Genomic DNA, 21,762 nt, shown 5'->3' on the forward strand with positions numbered 1-21,762 from the left:
ACACAAAATTCTTCATTGGACATCAGAATTTATGTTAACATGCATAAGATGCTTTATTACATTCATAGTCACTCAGTCTAGTATCATCTTCTGCTGAATGGAGGGAAATTGAACTTATTTTTTGCATGTTAATGGTATCTTTTGAGATGACCATGTTTAAAGGCCCATGAGAGCAAAGTTTGAAGAGTATTTGACTTTCTGGGACTCTTCCTTCTAGGACATTTTTTTTACCCTGCAGTTCTATATGCCCAAGGATTTGACACTTCTGATACTAGTTAACATGCTATTTTAGGTAAAACCTGTATTTGCAAAAATAGTTATAACGTTTAAAATTTAAGTAGGTAATGAAAGTGCGCTGATACTGAAGTACTTCCCACCATCACACATTGTTAAGGTACTTCATGATTTCATTTCCACAAATCTCCACTTACTTGAGGGAAGGTATTTAACATTGTATTCATTTTAACCCAGAGAAACAGAGGTGGAAGTGTACTAAATTTTTCCCATACTAAAGCCGTGAGTGTTTCAGAATAAAACCTAGAGGCTTGAAAGGTAAGCAAATCCTCTTTTCTCATAGTTGTTTGGTGAAGCATTTGGAAAACAATTTTCATGCGAAGTCCAAAAGGAGACTTAGAATGCAAACTAGTCCATGCATCCATCAGGAAGTCCATGAAACCTCCTGATTTGACTCACTTTCTTTTATCTGTAAATTGGAACAATGAACTTCCTATTTAAACATATGTGAGTTTTTTGTAGTAGATGAACTTATTAAAGGCAAATAACATTTTGTGAGTGCCTTGTTTGCCTGCTTATTTTATAAGAATGTTAATATTAAATATCCTTGTTTTGTATACTGAAAGCTACAGTATTGCAACAACTTTTGATGTTGAATTGTCTTTAATCCGATTGCTTCACAAGCAATGAAAATCACTTATAACTTAAATAATTTTCTCCTTCATATCAATATTTAGATAAAACAAAGGTTAATAACCCATAAATATTAATATCTATTAATTGCAGGTAACACTGCCTTTTTCCACAATGAATACTGATAATGTAAGCTAATCCCTGATATTTACTGCCATTTTTATTACCTCTGCTACAGACAACCAACAGAAACCACAAGCAGAATTGTATGCAGTCCTGTTAGAGCCTGTTACAATTCCGTTTTTTCTAGCCAGTGTATACAATTTTCTCTTTTCTATTAAATAGGCAAATAAGTTGATTGTTGAATAGAACTGCTATTCAGACCTGTATGAATAAAACATTAAGTTTTCTACATGCACAAACAAACAATTTTTATCACACAATAGTGCAAGAGCACAATACTCAATATAATAGCATGCCAGTAGCTGTTGAGGAAACTTTGGATGATCCTTATCTTTCCGGCTTGCTTTACATCTCTTCAAGTATAAAATAACCAACTGTGTCTTATTAGTCTTTTATTCTCATTGATTTGTCCCTTTTCCAAATCAAGAATGAATTTTTGTGTTATTTTTGTTTCTGGGATCCACAGATTTACCTAATTCTCCCAACTCTAAATTCAGTGGAAATGCCTTTTCCCCTACTTTTTGGTACCTCTGCCTGTTATTGATTAGAGAAATACAGGTTTTTTTTCCAAACTTCTTAAAGTGTATTTAGTTATAGAATCCCTCTATCTGGTATGCATTGTTAGTTACCCTGTGTTGCCTTCTGCAGGTGTTCATCTTTGCAATACAAGCATGTTTAAATGATTCAAAATGAGAGTGAGAGATTCAGTGATACAAGATTATTTAGCTGACCAAAAAGAACTTTGATGGTGATTCATTTTTCTAGCTCACTAGAATGTTGGTAATTAAGCCTTCAGTCTCACAGGAAAAAGCCGGGACTGAAACCAGGTCATTGTTATTCAGTAGCCAAATGCAAAATGAAACATGTTTTTAACAATGAGCTCAATCAACTTTCTGAACAGCTGACAAATAAATGTGGAGGACTCACCATCGTTGGCAAATTTTGGATCAGGTGGATGTGTGTTTTCTATTTAAATTCCTTTGTTCAAGAAGAGTTATTATGACTGAACCTTGATTTTTCAAAGAAGTTCTGAGAAATCCTGTGTATTTAGGTCGTTGAGTGATCACAATGACTGAAATGTGAAGAAATGAGAAAAATCTCTGCAGAGTTCTGGAAAAGTAAACATTTTTTAAACTTGCTTGCATTGGGTCAATCAAAATGTGGCAAAAAATACTTTGAAATTTCTGAGTAAACATTTTCAGAATTTGCATTATATTATTTTGCTTATCCTTTTACTACTTCAGGATGAAAACAGGGGCAAGAAATCAAGTACTGTCAATAGATATGGACTGTACAAGCTTTCTTTTCTTTACACAGAGCCATTGCAATCTGTTGCCTTTAAATAATCACCATTTACTTTTAAGTTTTATTGTCATTACTCTTTACACAAAAGGAAGATGCCTAATAATGAAATTAAATTTGGACATCCAATATATTCCCTCAGAAAAAGCTATAGATTGTAGGATTTTTTTTTAAAAAAATCTTTTCCAAGCTTTTCTTCAACTCCTTGATGCCATACATCAGAAAATAAACGTTTTCATTTTTTTTTATCCTTTAAGTTGATACCAAATGTCAGTTTGTGGAAATCTGTTCACTGTCATCTTTATACACAAGGATTTTTTCCTCCACCTTTTCTTCAGTTGACACCTATGACAAAAAGCTATTGGAAAAAAGCTTTTGTCCCTACATTTGTTCAACATTTCACTGCAAATCACTTATGCCTTGAGCTGCTTTAGAGACTGTATACTCAATCATATGGAAAAAGAAAATATCTTAGATTTGAAGGCTGGGTTCTTGTTTTGACAGATTTAAGATAGATAATCCTAACTGATTTAAGTCACTTACATGAAAATTTTCATTCCCAGTTATCTCACCACAAGTTATTGTCAGTGACAGTTACTGAGCTAAAACGTCTCCTTCCTATTCCAGAAAGGTATTGTTTTAATGTAGTTTTATCCACTACTGTATTTTAACTAAGTTTTTTTTAAAAAATCAGCAATGATGATCTGTTTTCTTCCTTTCTTGAATCAAAAGAAAAATGACTTGTCTGTTAGTAGGAGCTAAAAATAAGTAAAAGCTAAGTTGTAGGCATTTCTTTTGTATTTCATGTGAAAGTGTTGCTGTTGGTAGTCATCTTGCCTCCTGAGTTGTGGATTACATGTGATTTCCATTTCTGGATTCACACAGATGTACAGCATCTGCAGCAACCACCTCTGTTCAGAAACACTGTTTGCCATTGAGTCATCCAAAGCCCACCTTCTGTGTCAGTACAATTCAGAATCATCCTGACGCTGTCAAATAATTTGGGTCCTTAATCACTGTCAGAATATTTTAACAGCAATTCCCACTTTTAGTAGCATCTTCTCTCTCTTCACTGGGGGACTTTATCTGATTTTTTTTGTCTCTTACCATAGCAAGACTTTCCAGTCCAGTTGATTTCCTAGATGTCTGCTTCTAAGCATTTTGTCCTTTTGTTTTGCTGGAGGTCCCCAAGCCTCTCCCTATATATTCCTCTCTGAATTTAAGAGGCCACCAGCCACCAAATTATATATTTATTGGATTTTTGGAATACTGACTAAAATTTGCTCTAAATGAGGACTACAGAGTTGATTTTAAAGTTGTTCACACACAACAGGAAGCAATGGACCATCCCCAACCAAGAATTGCTGATTGTCTTTATGGCTGGAGACTCATGACACATTTCGACTACCCCTCAGGAAACTAGGAAAATTTTAATAAATATCATATTAACCACAAGAGTTCTGGGGATAAAATATTGTGAGACTTTAATGAAGTCTTAATAAAATTTAAATATGTTCTCTATCGATAACCAAGTCTGGCAGGTGAGTAGCTGTGTGCCACGTTAGCTGATCCAAGAACTTTGCAGTGGGGTTAAAATATTCCTGAAGATATATCTAGACTGATGTGTCCTTACATGGAATAATGACAGTAGCACAGATGTGCATAAATAGTATGTGAGACCACACTGACAATAAAAAATGATATTGTGTAGACATGAGAATTTTCAGAGTTTGAAAAATATGTTATTTTGTAGTTTGAGACCTATGGAGCTAAGACAAGTACAGTATGTATGGGTTCTGTCAGAAAACATTGCTTGTTATAAAAAAGAACAAGTCGGTGTGAATTACCACTTTGGCCATAAAAATCCAATATGTCTCTGAAAAGGCACTTGACAGCTCAACACAGTTTCTTGCTAAAGGATATTGCTGATAGTTTGGGGTTTTATTTACTTCCTTTAGGAGCAAAATAGTGTTCTGTGATAGTTTGATAATCTCTGGAGCAGGTTTTGCATGACAATGATAACAGAATGTAAGGTGTATTCTTTAAATTGTCATCCTGGACATATGATTGCTGGCCTCTGAAGCTGCTGCAGTTAAATCAGTGCTTACTCCTGAAACTATAATAAAATCCAACAGCAATGACACCCAGGCCATTATTTGACTTAATTTTCTCCTGAAACAAGGAAGTAATCCAAATAACTTGCTAATAAATGTAGAAGAAATTACGGTTCTTTGACTTCTCTGAGGGATTTTCTTTTCCAATATAAAGTTTTATGGATTGACTCCTGAAACCTTCTTTTCAAAGTATGTGATTTTATTTTTTTTCTTTTTTACTTGCATTGTGCCACAAGAAATACGTTGAACTCATAGCTAGCATTAGGAAGAGAAGACTGCTTAGATTAAGTACAAAGTTATCTATTGCTGTTGTTGTTAACACATCATATGCTATTTCTGTGGAAAGTCCATAATACATCTAAAACCAAATAAACAAACAGAACTGTTTTGCAGCTGGTATTAACTTTATATGTGTAGCATATAAACCACAGTAGAACAAAGGCTTTTAAAAGTTTATTTTGCTGAGAGAAATAAACTACTCAAAATTGTGAAACAGAACTTCTGGAGAGAGAAGTAACTTGAAGGCAATAGAAGTCTCAAGTCTTGAGGATATTCTCTGAAGATATCAGTTCCTAGCCAAAAGCCAAATACTTCAGATAGATTGCAGCAATATTCTGGCTAACCATTGAATATTTTACCTATAAGGATAAGGGCAAAGAAATTAGATCTGCAAAGCTGTGAGTAGGAGAAATGTTTTGGTTAAGGGGACAGCTTTTAGAATAGTTCATGTAAAGGCTGAACCCCCAGGTCTAAAAAACCTTGTTCTGCCTAAGGATTTTGAGTGAAATGCAAGTAATCTAGAATTTTCTTTTGTATTTTATTTGCTTTTCTGCTTTGTGTATAAGAGCTTGATCTTATATTGTCATTTAAGCCCAATTTCCTGTATTTTCAGGTTGACTAACAGATGTAGCTAATTTCTTCAGAATGTTTGACCGTAGAGATTATCTGCTAAGGCGTTTCAGGGGTTAACATTGAGGCTGGCATTGCCATATGTTGAGCTTTAGGATGTTGCACACAAAAGACAGTGGGCAAAAGGGTACATTATTAGAGCAAAAAAATTCTTGTCTGTCTCATTTGATAGGCTAATAATTATTTTTTTTTAGTTTGGTTACAATACTACTACCATTCAGAGTCAACAATAATAAAGAAAAGTTTCTGTTATTTTGTTACACAGAAAAACTTTCCTATTATCTACTTTTTTTTTTTTTTTCCTGGAGCAGTGCTCATCCTTCTGGTGTCCCTCTGGGTCTTAAGCTTGACAGCATCAGTTCTCCCCAGATGCAGAGGTCGGATGGGGATGTCAGAGATCTGTCAATGCCCCACCTTCTTCGCTTGGAGGGCTAGTAAAGTGTTCATTCCTCAACAGTTTGGGGATATGGCTGGATTTATTTTTATGAATTATCTTAACTCAGTCTGCATAAATGAACTTTCTCTTTAGTGGTTCTCAATTATTCCATTTTCTATTCTTTGCTTTATCTAAACTGATTTAACAAGATTGCATTCCTGTAGTGACCATTGTGATTTGTGTTTACGGTTTTGGATGTCTGATACCATCCTGTGTTTGGACTCTTGCAAACCATTTTTTATTCTAGTATCATAGATAATTCAGGCTGCACAGTTTTTTACTCATATCTCTCTAAAATCAAAATATCCTAAACCAAACCTGACTGCTAAACAATTGCTATCATAAATAAAAGAAGCTAATAACAACTTATACTAAGACAAATGTCAATCAAATCCTGAGGCCCTGCTTTGTAAGACCACTAAAAAGTCTTTTAATAGTAATGGAAAGAAACCATATTTACTGGGCTACAGAAGTGTTCCCTCTAGTAGAAACAATAGTCCTACAACGGGAACTATTTAGCTATGAAATACATGTAGTATACTGTGGATTCTGTCACTTAGAGATCTACTATGACACATAGATTTATCACACAAGTCGAATTAATGGGCAAAAGTTACTTTTGAAGAGGGATTCTTCTTACCAGCTTTGTCTGTTTTCTTGAGAATGAAGAAACCCAAGAAACAGTGTAGAGCTCAATTCTGCCTTGCTGCAGAAATCTGTAAACCCCAAATGAAGAAGACTATAAATATCAAGATTATAAAAATGCATAACTCAGGAAATACATATATATGACCCACAGCAGAGACTAATAGCTAAACTGGTTGTTTCAAAAGTTTATAAACTGTTTCAAAGCAAACACTTGGAAAAGGCAAAAGTGCTGAGTAATCATTCTATCCCATTCACTTACAGGAGCCAGTTGGAGATATATATACAAGTTTCCAGTTACTGTCCGCTGTATGGAGTCTGATATGTCTCCTGGAAAATTGTCATGAGCGGTACAATTTTTGGTTGAATACAAAAAGTAGAAGGATATAACAGCACCGGTGTCATTACTGATTTCACAACGCTTTGCAGATTTTGATTAAAATCTGCCATAGCTTCAGAACTTGACTGTGGTTTCAGAGATCAGACTAAGAGATACATATATCCAAGAAGAGTTTAAAATTAAAGTAAAAATATACCTGTCAAAAATAATCAGATATTTGACATATGTCAAAAATTCAATTATGCCTGAACTGAAGCAATTACAATTTCCTTTCAACCATGGACTCAAGACATTTCTGTGTGTGTTTGGATCTAGAAAAAGACTAAGAAAAGGGGAAGCTGTCATAGTCTTATTTACTTGCCAGTACTTTATCTTAGGGTAGTGTGAACTTTCTTTTAGAAAGAAAGGATAAAGTTTGGTGGTGTTTTTTTTTTTTTTTGTGGCTGGGCACTAAAAAGAAAGTCATACTTGTTTACAAAGCATATAGTGTTTCTTGTGTGGCTCTTGCATTTTCAAAACATTTGTGTGGTTATTTTATAGTTTTCATTAAGATTTTAGTCAGGCTATTAAGTGTTAGTAGACTATTTTGTTATAAACACAATACAGTTAATTTGCTGTAGTACAGGGGGAGAAAGGTCAGCCATAGTTTTCCCATTACCACAGTAGGTCAGAACATGTAAGATCCTGTTTGCAAAAAATATGGCTATCTATCCCTCCACTTAGCAATCTATCTCCATCCACACTGTGTTTCTGATCTTTTTCTATAACATTATTTATCAATTAATCTCTCTTGAAAATGTCAGAATTTTATTTAAATGTGTGCAGAAATAAAATGAAAAGTTAGTTAAGGAAGGACCAATTGACCTAATTAACTGAGTTTTTACTTGTCTATTTTTGTGTCACAAATAGAATCATTCAGAGAAAAGTGGTATTGATAGATCTTTTACAGTACTGATGTAGAAAGGATTTTGCACTTTTTCCTTTGAATTTGCAGTATGCCTCCTGCTTTCTGTGACTTTGGTTCTAGGACATTACTGTGATGCAGACCTTTAGATTTTGGACACCTGGATGATCTCACAAAGTTTTATCAACGTAAAGTTGTCATCAGGGAAATAAGGATGACACACAATTTTCAAATGTATAATATGGTCAAAGGAAGATGGGCTAGATCTGCTGTTTATCAGATAATTAGGTGGAAAAAATAGATTTGGGAGGAAAAAGCCAGGGAAACTGCCAGTCCACCATTAAGTTTCAGAAAAAGTGTTGGACCATAGGATAATTAGAAAACTTTTAGTACTCTCATTCCTGATTATTCTTCTTCACTTCTTACTCTTATCTATTTGGCATTCCACCCACCAAATACCTTTCATATAATGCTGTCTGACCTCCACTCATTCTGCTCTCTGCCATAGTATCATTTTGCAAGTTACTGTCTATGCCTGTTAGCTTTTTGCTGGTCCCTCAGATGTTTTTTTTTTTATTATTTGTTTTTCCAATCCTATTGCTCACTACTCCCTGTCTTTACAATAATTTTCCTTCTCTAATGTGTGTCTGATGTGCTGCTCTGTACTGCTGTTCAACCTTGCTTTCTTACCGTTCTAATCTCCTAACATTCAGATGTGTCTTTCCTAATATGCTGGCCGACTGGATTTCTGTAATGTGAACCCAAAGTCCATCACCACATTGCCTCTGAAGGCAAATTGCAAAGATATATCCATGCTGACAAGACAAATACATAAGATAACAGCAGAGATGGAAAATATATTTGAATATGGCACATATATGAATGTCAGGCATTATTTTTTTTTAACTTAGGCCCTACCCAAAGTCAAAGTTGCCGGGTACCAGAGTTTTGGAGATAAGAGGGATGTTCTGTGATAAACTGGTTTAGGAGGTTGTGTAATTTCTGTATCACTGCAGCACATTCTTACACCAAATTTGATAATCAGATATCATATAGAAGTGATGGCGGCTTTGTTCTGAGATATAGTGAGTGCTAATTTTATACTGGGGGTTAAAAAAATATTGTCTATTTATCCTCAATGAGACAGCGAGATCTTCATGATCTCTGTTACATGTATTTTTTACAGTTTTCTCAGAGTTAAAGATCTTAAGCATAACTTTTCTTGTTTCGGTTATCACCAAAGAATAGAATTACTGTGCTGGGAAACATTTTTTCCCTCAGTGTGCTTAACCCTTGTAAGATTAGCTGTTACTGCACTTTAATGATAAATAAATATAAGTTAATTCTGTCAAAATAATGGTTTTGATTTTGGCTGCAACTGCACTATAATCTATTAGAGAAAGATAATTTTACAAATGAAAAGGAAACTTTACGGTTTCCCTTTTAGACACACTTCATTTAAAAACAAAATAAATTGCATTAAATGAAACAACATATTTAATTACTAAGCCCTGTTCTTAAACCATTTATTTTAATCTAAATGGCAAATGTTTATCTTGTATCCATTATTTTGTACCAAAGAAATTCTTCTGAATGAAATCTCTTAATGAAATAAGCCAGAAAGAATCTGCCAGAAGTATACAAAATTGTATTAACACAAGATTCATAAAATGGCAAACAAATCATATAAACATGCTGTATCTAATAAATTGTGTTGTGTGCTTATGATAGTGATGATGTGAAGCCTTTCAGTTAGACTCAAACATTTATTCCTTTATTTGTGCCATTTATTTCTTAAGACAACTTCTCAAGTTTTAACCAGTCATTTGTAAAATTATTAATTAACATCTGAGCTGCATATTCATGACTTTAACTTTTTCAACTAAGGAACTCAGCAACTCAGAGAGGATCTTATTAATGTGTATAAATATCTGAAGGGAGGGTGCAAAAAGGATGGAGCCAGGCTCTTTTCAGTGATGCTCAGTGACAGGGAACACAGGAACTTCAGTCTGAGCATAATGAATACTTTTTTTTTACTGTGAGAGTGACCAGGCACTGGAACAAGTTGCCCAGAGGATTTGGGGAGCCTCCATGTTTGGAGATATTGGAAAGCCTTCCTGGACATGGTCCTTGGCAACCAGCTCTAGGTGTTGCTGCCTGAGCAGGGAGGGGGGTTGGACCACGTCGGCCAGAGGTCCCTTCCAACTTCAATCATTCTGTGATTATGTGAAGCTTTGAGAGGCAGGGGAAAGGAAAGCTCTAACTTTTGGTGGAAGAATCCGTAATTTGGGAAGCAGATTCCTCGAAATAAAATCATTGTGGACCATCTATGAAAGGAATCTCTCTTGCATTCCACCTACCTAAATAAACTGTACTGGGGGAAGGAAAATAGTGATGTCAACATTAAAAAGCAGGATGAAATTAATTTAACCTTTAGCATTTCACATCCTTATTGTATTAGCTCTCTTACTTACTGTATTGTATATAATGTCAACTAACTTGAAGTGTATTACATTTAATTTTCTTTGTCCCAGAGAAGATGCAAATAGGAATTTTAGCATGACATATATGCTCTGAGAAATCATAACTTAGATTAAATTATACTTTGTTTATAGATTTTGCTGTTCATGTCTGAAAGGATAGGAAAGACTAGGCAATCAATTATCTTCCTGGTTAATTTCAAATATAAAAAAAAAATAAATCAGAACTTCACTGATATAGAGCTCAAGACACACGACTAACTGACATTTTAGTAATACATATGCCCTTCAGACATCCATCTTGAGATGTTAACGTTTGTTTCATACCTTCATCAGAGATGTAAGCCATTCATCTTCAAATACTTTTTTTCTATAAATACCATAGAAAAGTAGAACAGCTCAGGTTGGAAGAGACCTCGAAAGATCACCTGGTCCAACCTTCTATGGAAAAGGAAGCCTAGATAACATTATCTAGTGCTCTGTACAGTTGCGTCCTGAAAACCTCCAATGAGAGGGTTTCCACTGTATCCCTAGGGAGATTGTTCCTGTTATTGATTGTTTTCACTGTAAACAAATTCTTTCTTCGGTCAAAATGAAACCTCTCCCAGTGCAACTTGTACCCATTGCTCCCTGTCCCCTCCATGTGGCTCCTTGTTCAGAGAACCTCCATTCTCTTTGTAGATGCCCTTTAAGTACTAGAAAACTCTGATAAGGTCCCCCCGAGCCTTCTTATCTCCAGGGTGAAAATATCTAAATCTTTATTCATTCCTCATAAGGCAGGTTCTCCAGCCCTTTGATCATCTTTGTGGCCCTCCTTTGGATGCTTTCCAGTCTGTCTGTATCTCTTCTGAATTGTGTGAACCAGAACAGGACACTCCAAGTGTGGCCTGACAAGTTCTGAGTGGGAAGACCACACCTCTATCTCTGCTGGTAGTGCCCTGTGGGTGCAGCCCAGGATCTGATTTGCCTTTGCTGGTGCAGCAGCACACTGCTGACTCACGTTCAGCTTGTTGCCCACCTGGACCCCCAGGTCCCTTTCAGCAAGGCTGCTCCCCAGCCACATCAGATCACAGCCTGTCTGGGCTCTTTGGTAACACCATCCCAGGTGCAGGGCCTCGTGCTTGTCTTTGTTGGCCCACTCTTCCAGCCTCTTCAGGTCTCTCTGTAATTTGTCTCCCCCGACTGTCCACCTCACAAGTTCACTGTCATTGTGAAACTTGATGAGAACCTCTGCCTTATCAGCATTATTTGTAACTAGTTTCTCTGCCCTGTTGAGCAGTGGGACTGTCTTCCTTGTGCTTCTGATTATTACCCACGTATCAGAAGAACCTTTTCTTGTATGTTCTTGATATTTTTGGCCAATTTTGGTTCTAGCTAAGTGTCAGCCTCCCTAACTGCATTTCTGCATGCACTAGCAAGGTTCTTGTAGTTCTTGCTGGGTATTTGTTGGCCTTTCCATACCTGGTGTGCTGCTTCTTTGCCTTTAAGTGTACCCAAAAGCTAATTGTTAAGCCAGGGTGATCTCTTGTTCTGCCTCCTTCATTTCCCTTTGAAGGAGGCACGCTGTTCCTCATATCACCTGCTATTCACTGAGATGAGTGGATCTGGCTTCGCAAATAAGAATGTATTTTATATGTATTCTTAAAAACAAGAACAACACAAAGCATAGTGATCTATCATGATCGCAGAACTGTAGAATCACAGGTCTGTTCAGGTGGTCATATTGTCCATCCAACCCCTCCCTTTCCTCCAGCAGGTTTTTCTAAAGCAGGTTGTCCAGGACCACCTCCAGTGCAGTTTTGAATATCTCCACAGATGGAGGCTCTTGGCTGTTGTGTGATGGCTGTCAATTCAGAAAATGTTATTCATATTCACTCATTGAGACTGACTAATTACAATACTGGTGTAGTAAAGCTAACACAGACTGCTACATTCGCACAGTTCATCAATTAGAACCCACAACAAGGGATTATAATCATGTTTTACTGAAAAGGAATAAAAAAATTCAAGCAGCCTCATTGAAAACACTATAAAAAAAAAAAAAAAGAAAAAAAAAGAAGAAAAAGATGCAAACAGAAATGAACCCACCCTAAATAACAGTTGAGGTAGAAATCCTTTTTGTTCTTTACTAAACTCTTGGAATTTAGCACTGAACCACTTTTGGAAGAGCTGCTATAAAAAAAAAATCTTAGTCTTCATATGTGAGCCAGGTGTTTGTCCCTTCTAGCGGGTGAAAATAAGTGAATACCTATGCCTGACTTTTATTATGTATTTCAGATACTTACTGGATTGCTGGCAATATCTCACTCTACTGCCTGATATCAGTCCTCCTTTTCTGGATGAGTTCCTTGAGGTAGAATTAGCAACCATTCCCCAGCATCAGCTGCTGTCTGTGAATATTTTGGAGGTTGCCCTTTCCAGATTAAGAATAATGGTAGAAGATAGACCTGATTATACTGGGTTGACATTTATATGGCCTGTGCTAATTTTAGCAGGGTTGTCTGCAGTTTTTAGTAAAATAATTCTATACTAATAATTTTAATGGAGAAACTATCAGAAAATAACCCCACAACTAACCACAGAAGTGCCCACCCTTCAATGATTCCCCATCCGACTTCAAGAAGACATTGTGAGCTCTGCCTCGTCTCTCTTTTTCTATTCAAGGAATCTGAACAGAGTGCTATATTCTGGGCACAATCAATGGGAGGCAGTCTGAGATGCTACAGAGTTAAGTGTGATGCATCAGGAGATAATCCTTTCAACATCTAGAACATCTGCCATCAAAGCACCTTATTAATATGAAAACTAGCTTTAAGATAAGGTTAGGTGAGAGGATGATGATTCTTGTTAAAGACATTGCAGGATATTTTGCTCATTGCCATTACAATTTTGTCACTGTGGCACTGCCTGGGATGCTTGCTCTTAAACATTTTCCTAAGCTACTGTAGAGGCAACAAATGTGTTTTCACCTGTCTGTGTTCCTTCCAAATAACCTCACAGCTATGGGGATCCTCTGTTTCTGTAACTAATTTTAACTTTCATAGTGCTATTCTTTCTAGAACTGACACAGAAATTACACAGAGCTCAATCACAGTGCAGTGCCCCACAGAAGTGAAGCAGGGAATTTGAAATACACTCATTTTTCATTTAATTATCTTATTCAGTTCTGAGTTCTAGGCTCAAGTGTCAAAGGATGCAGTGCCCAAGGAATCTTTTACAGAATTAGTGTTCTCCGTTGTCCTTTTGAGAGGCTTGAGGCAAGGCTTAAAAACAGGTGACCTAAAAAAGAAAGGAGGGAGGACTGGGATCTCTGCATGCTTCTCCGTGAGGCAGTTGACTCTAATTGCAGCCCTTTGTCTGAATCAGATAGCTTGTTTTTTAAAGGGTCAGCTGAGCTTTCTCTGCTAACTGTCCCCATTTCCTAATGGCCTGTAAGACAGTGAAAGAGAAGTAAGGTATTATCAAAATCTAGCCCAAAGCTTTTTACCAAATGTGATGCAGCTCTATTCTGAAAAATGCCTTGCTATGGATTTCTTATGAATAATTGTGGATACTCGTTGCAGTATAAATACTTACATGGAGGTAAGGGATCAGCTGTTGGTATTGGTTTGTGGTATCCCTAGCAGAGTACTTGAGGTCCACAGCCAAATAGGAGCATCTTGGTTGGTAATGCCGATTCACACTAATGTGGTGCACATAGATACTGTCGTGCCAGCAGTTGCTGGCCCACAGTCTCTAAATGGGAAGGAGAAAAAGAGAAGCTTGAAGCAGTGTGTGATTTTTGCAATTAGGCCTATTTCATCTATCTTATTAACTAGGCAAAATCATAAGGAAATAAATCTGTACTAGCAGTTAATGATCAGTTGGTTAGTTGAGAGCTGCAGGCAAGCCCAGTGATATAAAATTACTGTCATTATGAACAGCTTCTCCTAAGAAGATTTTTGTATTAAAAATGAGAATACATTCTGTTTCAATGGCAATACTATAAAATTTGTCTTTTCATGATATTTAATAACCAATTTTCTGCCAGAATGACCCAGAATGCTTTCATATAGGTTCTGTATTAAAATTTATTTGAAAAACAAAGCCACGATGTCCTGTAACAGGCATAATTAAGCTACAATTCAAACAGTATATGCAGTGCATATATACTATAGCTAGATTTTAATTTACAGTCTGTTCCGTTTGTTGCATGTTAGAAGAGTGACAAATGAAACTTACGGATGTGCCACAATGGTATTATGAAGTGCTTACACACTGTTGTTGATTACACTGTTTTGGTAAGCATATATTTGATTTAAGGCAATCTAATTGCATATATATCCTGAAGAATACACTTCTAATTAAAAGATATTACAGACCTCTGCCTGAACGACACCAGGGTAGGCCCAAAGTGGGCAAGTCACAGTAAAGAGCTGCCTTTTCTTTCACAGAGGGAGAACAGTGCATCAGTGCTGTAACTGACCTCTGTTCCAGAGGGATGGATCCTAGTTCGGATGTTTTCAGAAGTATGGAAACAATGGTCATCTTATTTATTTCAGATACGGGATTAAAAAATTAATTGCCAATTTTTAAAGGTGTTCAAAAAGCCCTTTGACCACATTATTGCCAACAATATCTGTATATATATATTGTATATCTTTTAAATCTTGGGTATGCACTTGATAGAAAATGCATCAAACGGGAAGATTAAGACTTAAAGAAGAATCTTAAATCTATATGAAAAGAAAAAGAAGAAGAAATATAGTTTGTTTTTCTCATCTATATACTAACATTTTCAATGGATTTTTAATGAGGATATTTTCAAGCTATTTCAAGGTACAAGACTTTTCAAGTAATTATTTCAAAGACAAATTTCTCATGTCTTGATGGACTTCTATAAATACACAAAAATGAAACAATTGTGAGTGCAAAGCAGGTGGTTAATCTCTGTAACTGCTACATGATAAACCTCTTACATGCAGAAATCCACAAATATTTAGGTAAGAATTCTCTACTGTTTGTAGCATCCATAATAAAGTGAGGCAGTGGTCTATATTTGAGGTCTTGAGGCATTGTTACTGAAAGGGGCAAAAATCCTGCAGAGTGGTTTGTCTTTAAATAATCCCAGCCTTCCTAATTTAAGGCTGATTTGCCAATCTTAATTTGGTTAATTTATTTTAATTTAAGAGTGTTTCCACCTAAAAGCTTTACAGCTACAGAACTACATTAACTCTAGTGGGGTTATGTACTATAGAAAATACCTAAATAATTCAGTACAAGAAATTTTTTCATAAAGGTAACCAGTCTGGACAGGGAAATTTACTAATTTAAATACGTTGTTATTCTACCCAAGCTACTTTGGATATCTTTATTCAAGGTTGCTGTTTGTGTTGAATAAATGATAGCAACAATAGATTGTGACGTAGCCATAGAAGTTGCAATGTCCGTAGGCTTTATAATTACATGCTAGCAGAGGTGGTTTGATGCAGATGAGGAGTCCTGACTGTTCTGTGTTTTGAAGAGCTATCTTTCAAGCTCTTTACCACTCTGCTGTGACTTAATTGACCTTTTTTTTTTGTTTCTGGGCATTTCTGTCTGTCATCATTTTACTTTGCCTCCCTACACGTCCACCTTCATTTCCAAACTTCCGTGCATCCACCTCTTTTTTTATGTTTTGTCCTTCCCAAGGTTATCAGAAGCAGCAATCAGGGAGAGTGCTGCTTGTCCCATGCATGCTAACTTTAGCAGATTGAGTCATTCTCAGGGAATGATACTCATAGATGGGTGTTAGCATGTGTACATTGTAGCAGGCATGAAAATTTATCATTAAAATGGATTCAAATCTTATTGTAGAAGTAGTTACTCATAAATAAGAGGTTTTTCTGCAGATAGAAATAAAGCTGGAACCCTAACCCCGAGATGTCAATTCTACCAAATTTCAAGAATTCTTTTCAAAGGACCTTGAAAGTGAAAAGACTGTATGATTTACTTTCTCTCTTTTGTATAATTTTGCTCTAACTTTCTTTCTGAAATAGCTGGAACATGCCCTGAGGTAGGTGTTCTGACACTTGGCAGACTGACAAGTCATTGGACAAAGGCCCTTAAAAATGTATCAGTCCACCTTCATTATAGATGACATAGGTGTTTGGGGTTTTTTTTATGACAGCAAAATCAATCAGATGAAAAATCGTATGGAAAAGACATGGCTTTTGAAGTAATAATGTAGATTCTTTCAAGTATGTTTCAGTTATGTCTTGAACGTGAACAATTGCTTTTGGGTTGGTCTTTTTTATGCATTGTTACTTTCTTATGTTGCAACCCAGAGATGCTCAAAAAACATGACTTAGACCCTAGAAAATCACGGGATTGATGTACATATATAACACATGATCTTTGAGTATTACATGTGGGATGTTCACTTAATTGTGCTGGTTTTGTTTTGAGCCTTCACAGTCTCCTTGGCCTTGGGTTCAAAGTTTTATCAGTAAGTAGAAGTCTAAACACTTGAAGTGAACTCCTTTGTTCAGGACACTGAATCACAAAGCACCTGATTACAGGAAGACAGGCCACGTGCTACTGTAAACGAGATTTGGCTGTAGCAAGAGCAGGCTGAAATGAAATTTGTTATTACAAGGGGAATGGTACACTGTGATAAAATGTTAAGCAGTGTATCAAAAAGAAAAAAAGGAAATATATGAGTAAAATTATATAATTAATTTTCAAAACTTACATGATGATCCGTTCTGTCTTACAGGAACCCGATTGGCTCCGAAAGAAAAGCTGGACATCCCAGTATTATTCATGCCAGATATAATGAAAATGTATGAGGCTGTGGTGGTAATTCATGTAATGAGGGAAAATGGTGAAAACTGGCCTTATGAGGATTCTGCTGTATTAAATAAAGACTTTGAGAGGTAATTTATTCTAATAGGAAAAAGAAAAGGTAGCAGAGGATACTCAGTCCTATCATAATTTCCTCATTCAGCTATTTGTTTGTAGCTCTCAAGGGCAATCATGTGTCTGATTTTGAGGGCAATAGTTATCCAACATAAGCTTTTAATGTTCTCTGCAAAGTATTCAGATTTAGGGTAAGTCTTTTATCTGTGTCAATATCTACCTTTTCTACTTTTAGATAAAGAAAATTTAAAGTACTACCTGCCAGTGCAGTTATGGATATTGAACAAATGAAAGCTCTTAGACACCTCTAATTTTTCAATATATTTGGGCTAATGGTTATTCTCCTGGGATATGTTTGTGTAATGCATAAACTGAATAAGCTTTCTTTCAGTGTAGTCTTGACACAAGATAGAGTAGCTCAGGCCAAACGTTCTCATATCCTGACAGAACAGTGTTTGAAGACAGTAAACTAAGCAGATGTAAATTATTGCTGTTCTGATTTAGGTGGATTTTATGTCACTTTTTTTTTTTGGGGGGGGGTGGGTGGTATGTTTAGCATTACAGCATACAATAAAACGGAGTCTCCCCTCTCCAACAACTCTTAAGTTTAGATTGCTTTGGAAAAAATAATCCTTAGCAGTCTACCATAATGATACTCTTCACTTATTTTCCAAGCAGTGTTACTGTCACAGAGGATGGGGGAATTCAGGGAATACTCTGGATCTATCCGGTTCATGGAATACCTGAAGCACCACAGCAGAAATTAGCTCCAGGTAGGCAATGATTGAAAAAAACCTCAAACAATAAATTTAAGAAAATTAAATAGTCATTTGTGTTCTCATCTGCTTGATCGTGAGAATTTGCAGTAGTACTTTGCTACATCTTAAAGAAAGATAAAATTATATATTAAAAATAAAATCTTCTTTCCCAACATTTAAAGCAGATCTAGATCTATTATTTTATTCTCATTGTGGGTAAAAGGAGCCAGGAGCAGTTGAAAATATCAAGGCTTATGCCTTTCAGCATCCCAGTTAATGCTGAGTTAGAGAACTGAAGGTAAATCAGAGACTGACACAAGGGTAGATTTCTGATTGTGTACCCAGAACACTGCTGTTTGTGGGGTACAAAATGTTGGAGTAGATGTCCACTGTTTCTCTCAGCTTTAAGTTTCATTCCTTAATCAAAACTAATACAGAGTAGTGTAAATAGCAGTTAGTTTCCCACTTGCTCCTGAGAAGTAAACTTGCAGTAAAAGATGACTGGCATTCATAGGTGTTTTTTTATTTTGTTGCTTACTTTTGAGATAGTAAATGTTTATAGATTTGGTGCACCTATTTTTAAAGCTGTGATACAATCCCAGAATTGTGAAATAGAAATTGTGAACAGCTTTTTAAACCTATAACCTTGATGAAACTACAGCTCAGGGTGTAGAAGAGGGACAATTTTACACGAACTTGTGTTTTGATGTGTGAATTTAATACCTTTCTACACTGAACAGGCTAAGGTATAAGAATAACTTCTGGGAAACTATAGAATTAGATATTTTTACTGTTATTAATTTAATTTGCTTAAGGATCCTTTAGTTGCAGACAAATGCCAATGATGTGGCATTAATTAGACCTTTCATCTCCGTAATTTGCACTTTAATACCTCAAGGAATGAAGCAGAATATCATTGTGCAATCAACTGTTGCCCAAAATGATGGTTTTAATGAGTCTCATTAGCATTAAAATTATGTATATTGATGTGAATGTTTGTTGTGTTATTTAAAGCTGTTATGTAATTTGAGGCTCTGAGATAAGTCTGCCTTTTATTGGGCTGTTGGTTTCCTTAGCTATAAAAGTTATGAATTAAAAGTTAGCATTCATAAACTGCTCTAAATGACATCACTTCTGCATATGATCAGAAACTTAAGTAATGTCAAAGTTTAAGTAATTTTAAATTCCTAAATGATGCTTTCAAACAGCAAAACTAAACTGTAAAATATTTTTAACTGCTATCCACTAGTTTATCTTCAGTAAATCTTTGTAATGCATAGAATGAGCACTGCATTCATTTTGATACATACCTCTCTTTGGCAATCACCATGTTATGTTAGGCTATTTTTTTTTTTTTTTTTTCCTAAGGAAGTATTAGAGCTTTCATTGAAAAACGACCTGGAAAACTAAAATACCTGTTTGTAAGTGTATTTATAAACCAGATTACATTTCTGCCTTGATTCTGAAAGCTACGCTTGTCAGTTTCAAGTGGACTTTTTAAAAATCCCTGTTGTAAGATAAGAATCCAAAGCAGGTAATTTACAAGAAGACTCCTTTGGTTTAAAATCATTGTTTTTAATAATAATGAAAATAGTATTGTCATTTATTTTAATGGAGACATTTATTAAAATTGCCTGGAGGCTACAAGCTGTTATGTCAAAAGCCAAAGCTGCTTTGCCAGTATATTAGGTAGTTCATCATTTGTGTCATTCTTATTTGCATCTTAATACACTTAAACATCTAGAAGTCACTTGGCTTAGTATCTCGGGAGACCAATTAAAATGATCAGTGGTCACAACCCATGTAGTACATGTTAAGTAGGTTACAATATAGCCATCTTAGAAAAGTGATTACAAACGGAGAATCATCCAGAGTATTTTTTTAATTCTTGTAGAGTCAAAGAAGCATACACTAATTTTGACTGGAAGGGACCACAGGAGGTCAGCTAATCCAGCTCCCTGTTCAAAGCCAGGTCTAAGTAGATCAGGTTGTCCAGTCAAATCCCACACAGACCTGATTTTTATCCATAAATATTGTTTAGCCATTTAGGAAAAAGAACATGTAGAATCATTTCTGGTAGTAAGATGAGCTGCAGAATAGAAAATTTTGTGGACACACATGTGCACGCTAATCTGAAATACTTGGTAAGCTGGTGTAATACAGCCAATGTAATTTCTTTTTAAATATAAGGCCATGCATCTGAGAAAAAAAGTTTTTAACTATTTCAGGACTTGTCCCACATGGAAAAGATTAGAAGAGCACTATAGAAATTACTTAAACCTTGTTAAACAGGAAAAGATCAAGGAAAAAAAAAGAAGTTGTTTGGTTTTTTTATTTAGAGAAAGGAAATGAGTTTAACTTGATGTGAAATTACTTATTTTCCAAAATAACAATAGCGAATGAAGCTCCAGAACTGAAAGTTGAAGCTAAATAAACGTGGTTTAGAAGTAAGGCTTTCATTGCTCTTTTTTTAAACACTTTACATAATTACTTACCAAGATATGATTCTAAATTATTTACCATTAAATGTTGATGTTAAGTTTAGAGCTAATTTTTATAGAATCATTTGGTTTAATTCTGATGAAAATAGTACTTAGATCTTGAAATTGAGAAGTATGTAATTGGCTCTTCTTTTTCATGTTGATTTCTGTAATTCTAGAAAATTCTAAGTCTTGTATTTGGGAAAACGTTTTGCTTTCAGTTCTTGTGCCTAATTTTCTCCTCTTTCTGTGCCAATAGTTATTGAAAGAACCATAAACAATAACTATTGAAGTAAACTTTATAAAGTCTAATGTATAAGCTAAAACCCAACTACCTTGTAATGAAAAAAAGTCATTTAAGAAGCAGTAAATTAGAATCACTTACTGAATTGAAAAAAGCTCTGTCATGCTTCAAAGAAACTCGTGTCAGAATGCTTTTTATTCTGGCATAGTTCTATAAAAGCTGAAGTTTGAACAACAGTATTCTTAAACTAAGAAATCAAAGAGTAACTTAATAGTCTTTCATTTAACTTTTAAATTCTTTAATTTCTTTGTTTTCCTCAGTCTCCCCTTCTCATTGGCATATGTCAAACTATGCCATAATTTCTATTTGCAAATGAAATAAAACGAAGATGCATTTCATGATTACAAAAAAGGGAGAAACTTGCAAGTGCTGTTGTGAACTAAATGTAGGAACAGATTTTTGTTTGCTTAGCAATATTTTCTACTATTTCAACTAAACAGAACAGTAGAAACCATGAACTTGGGAAAAGCACTTAGTCGTCTTGGTCCTTATTGAAATTCTGTCATTCTCTAAGCCCATTTAACTTCCGTGTTTAATTGTTTTGTTAAAATCAAGATGCCAACATTTTAAAAGTAATGGATTTTTGCTTTTCTGTAGCTGTGGTATGCTGTCAAGCCAGGCAGAGAGCAGAAAGAAGAATAGAAGTGCTGCTGACTGGTGTAGTTCTCTGTGCAAGTGCTATGCCTGCTGCAAGAAATTCTGATATGATCAATACAAATAAGCCAGCCAACATCCAAGGAGAAGTTCAAGTCACTGATGGTAAGAATACATAGCTTGGATACCATACTATTTTAAGAACTTTTCAAGTAAGGTAAGTACTTTACTGAATGTGCAGCTCTGCCATGACAACAGATGAGGTTTAGGCAAATCCCCTCAGTCCATATTTCTACCCTGTTGCAAATATAGTACATTTGTATAACAGTATGTCAGCAGTTACAGGTACCTTTGAACCAGAACCTTTATTTTTGTATGTCTTGGATGCGAGGCTTGCATACATACCATCTCTCCTTTAAAAGAGAATAGCCTGCACAAAGTCTAAAGTTATACAAAAAATTTCTGTGTAAGCATTGCCAGGAAATATTTATCTCCAGGTTGTCCCTATCTGTAACGTGCATTCCCACCAGCAGGCCAATATCTGCAGTAAAATGTATTGAAGAAGGA

General features: G+C 35.5%; 1 protein-coding gene across 1 annotated transcript in view; it reads left to right on the forward strand.

Annotated features, from left to right (window-relative positions):
* Window positions 1–21,762, forward strand: part of CFAP47 (cilia and flagella associated protein 47) — a 343,082-nt gene that overhangs the window by 282,133 nt on the left and 39,187 nt on the right. Inside the window, exons 58-60 of the mRNA XM_056329101.1 lie at window positions 16,917–17,076; window positions 17,735–17,832; window positions 21,199–21,360. Of these exons, the coding sequence (XP_056185076.1) occupies window positions 16,917–17,076; window positions 17,735–17,832; window positions 21,199–21,360 (420 nt within the window). The remainder of the gene's footprint in view (window positions 1–16,916; window positions 17,077–17,734; window positions 17,833–21,198; window positions 21,361–21,762) is intronic.

This window comes from Falco biarmicus, chromosome 2 (genome assembly GCF_023638135.1).
Source record: "Falco biarmicus isolate bFalBia1 chromosome 2, bFalBia1.pri, whole genome shotgun sequence".
In the NCBI taxonomy this organism is placed as follows: Eukaryota; Metazoa; Chordata; class Aves; order Falconiformes; family Falconidae; genus Falco; species Falco biarmicus.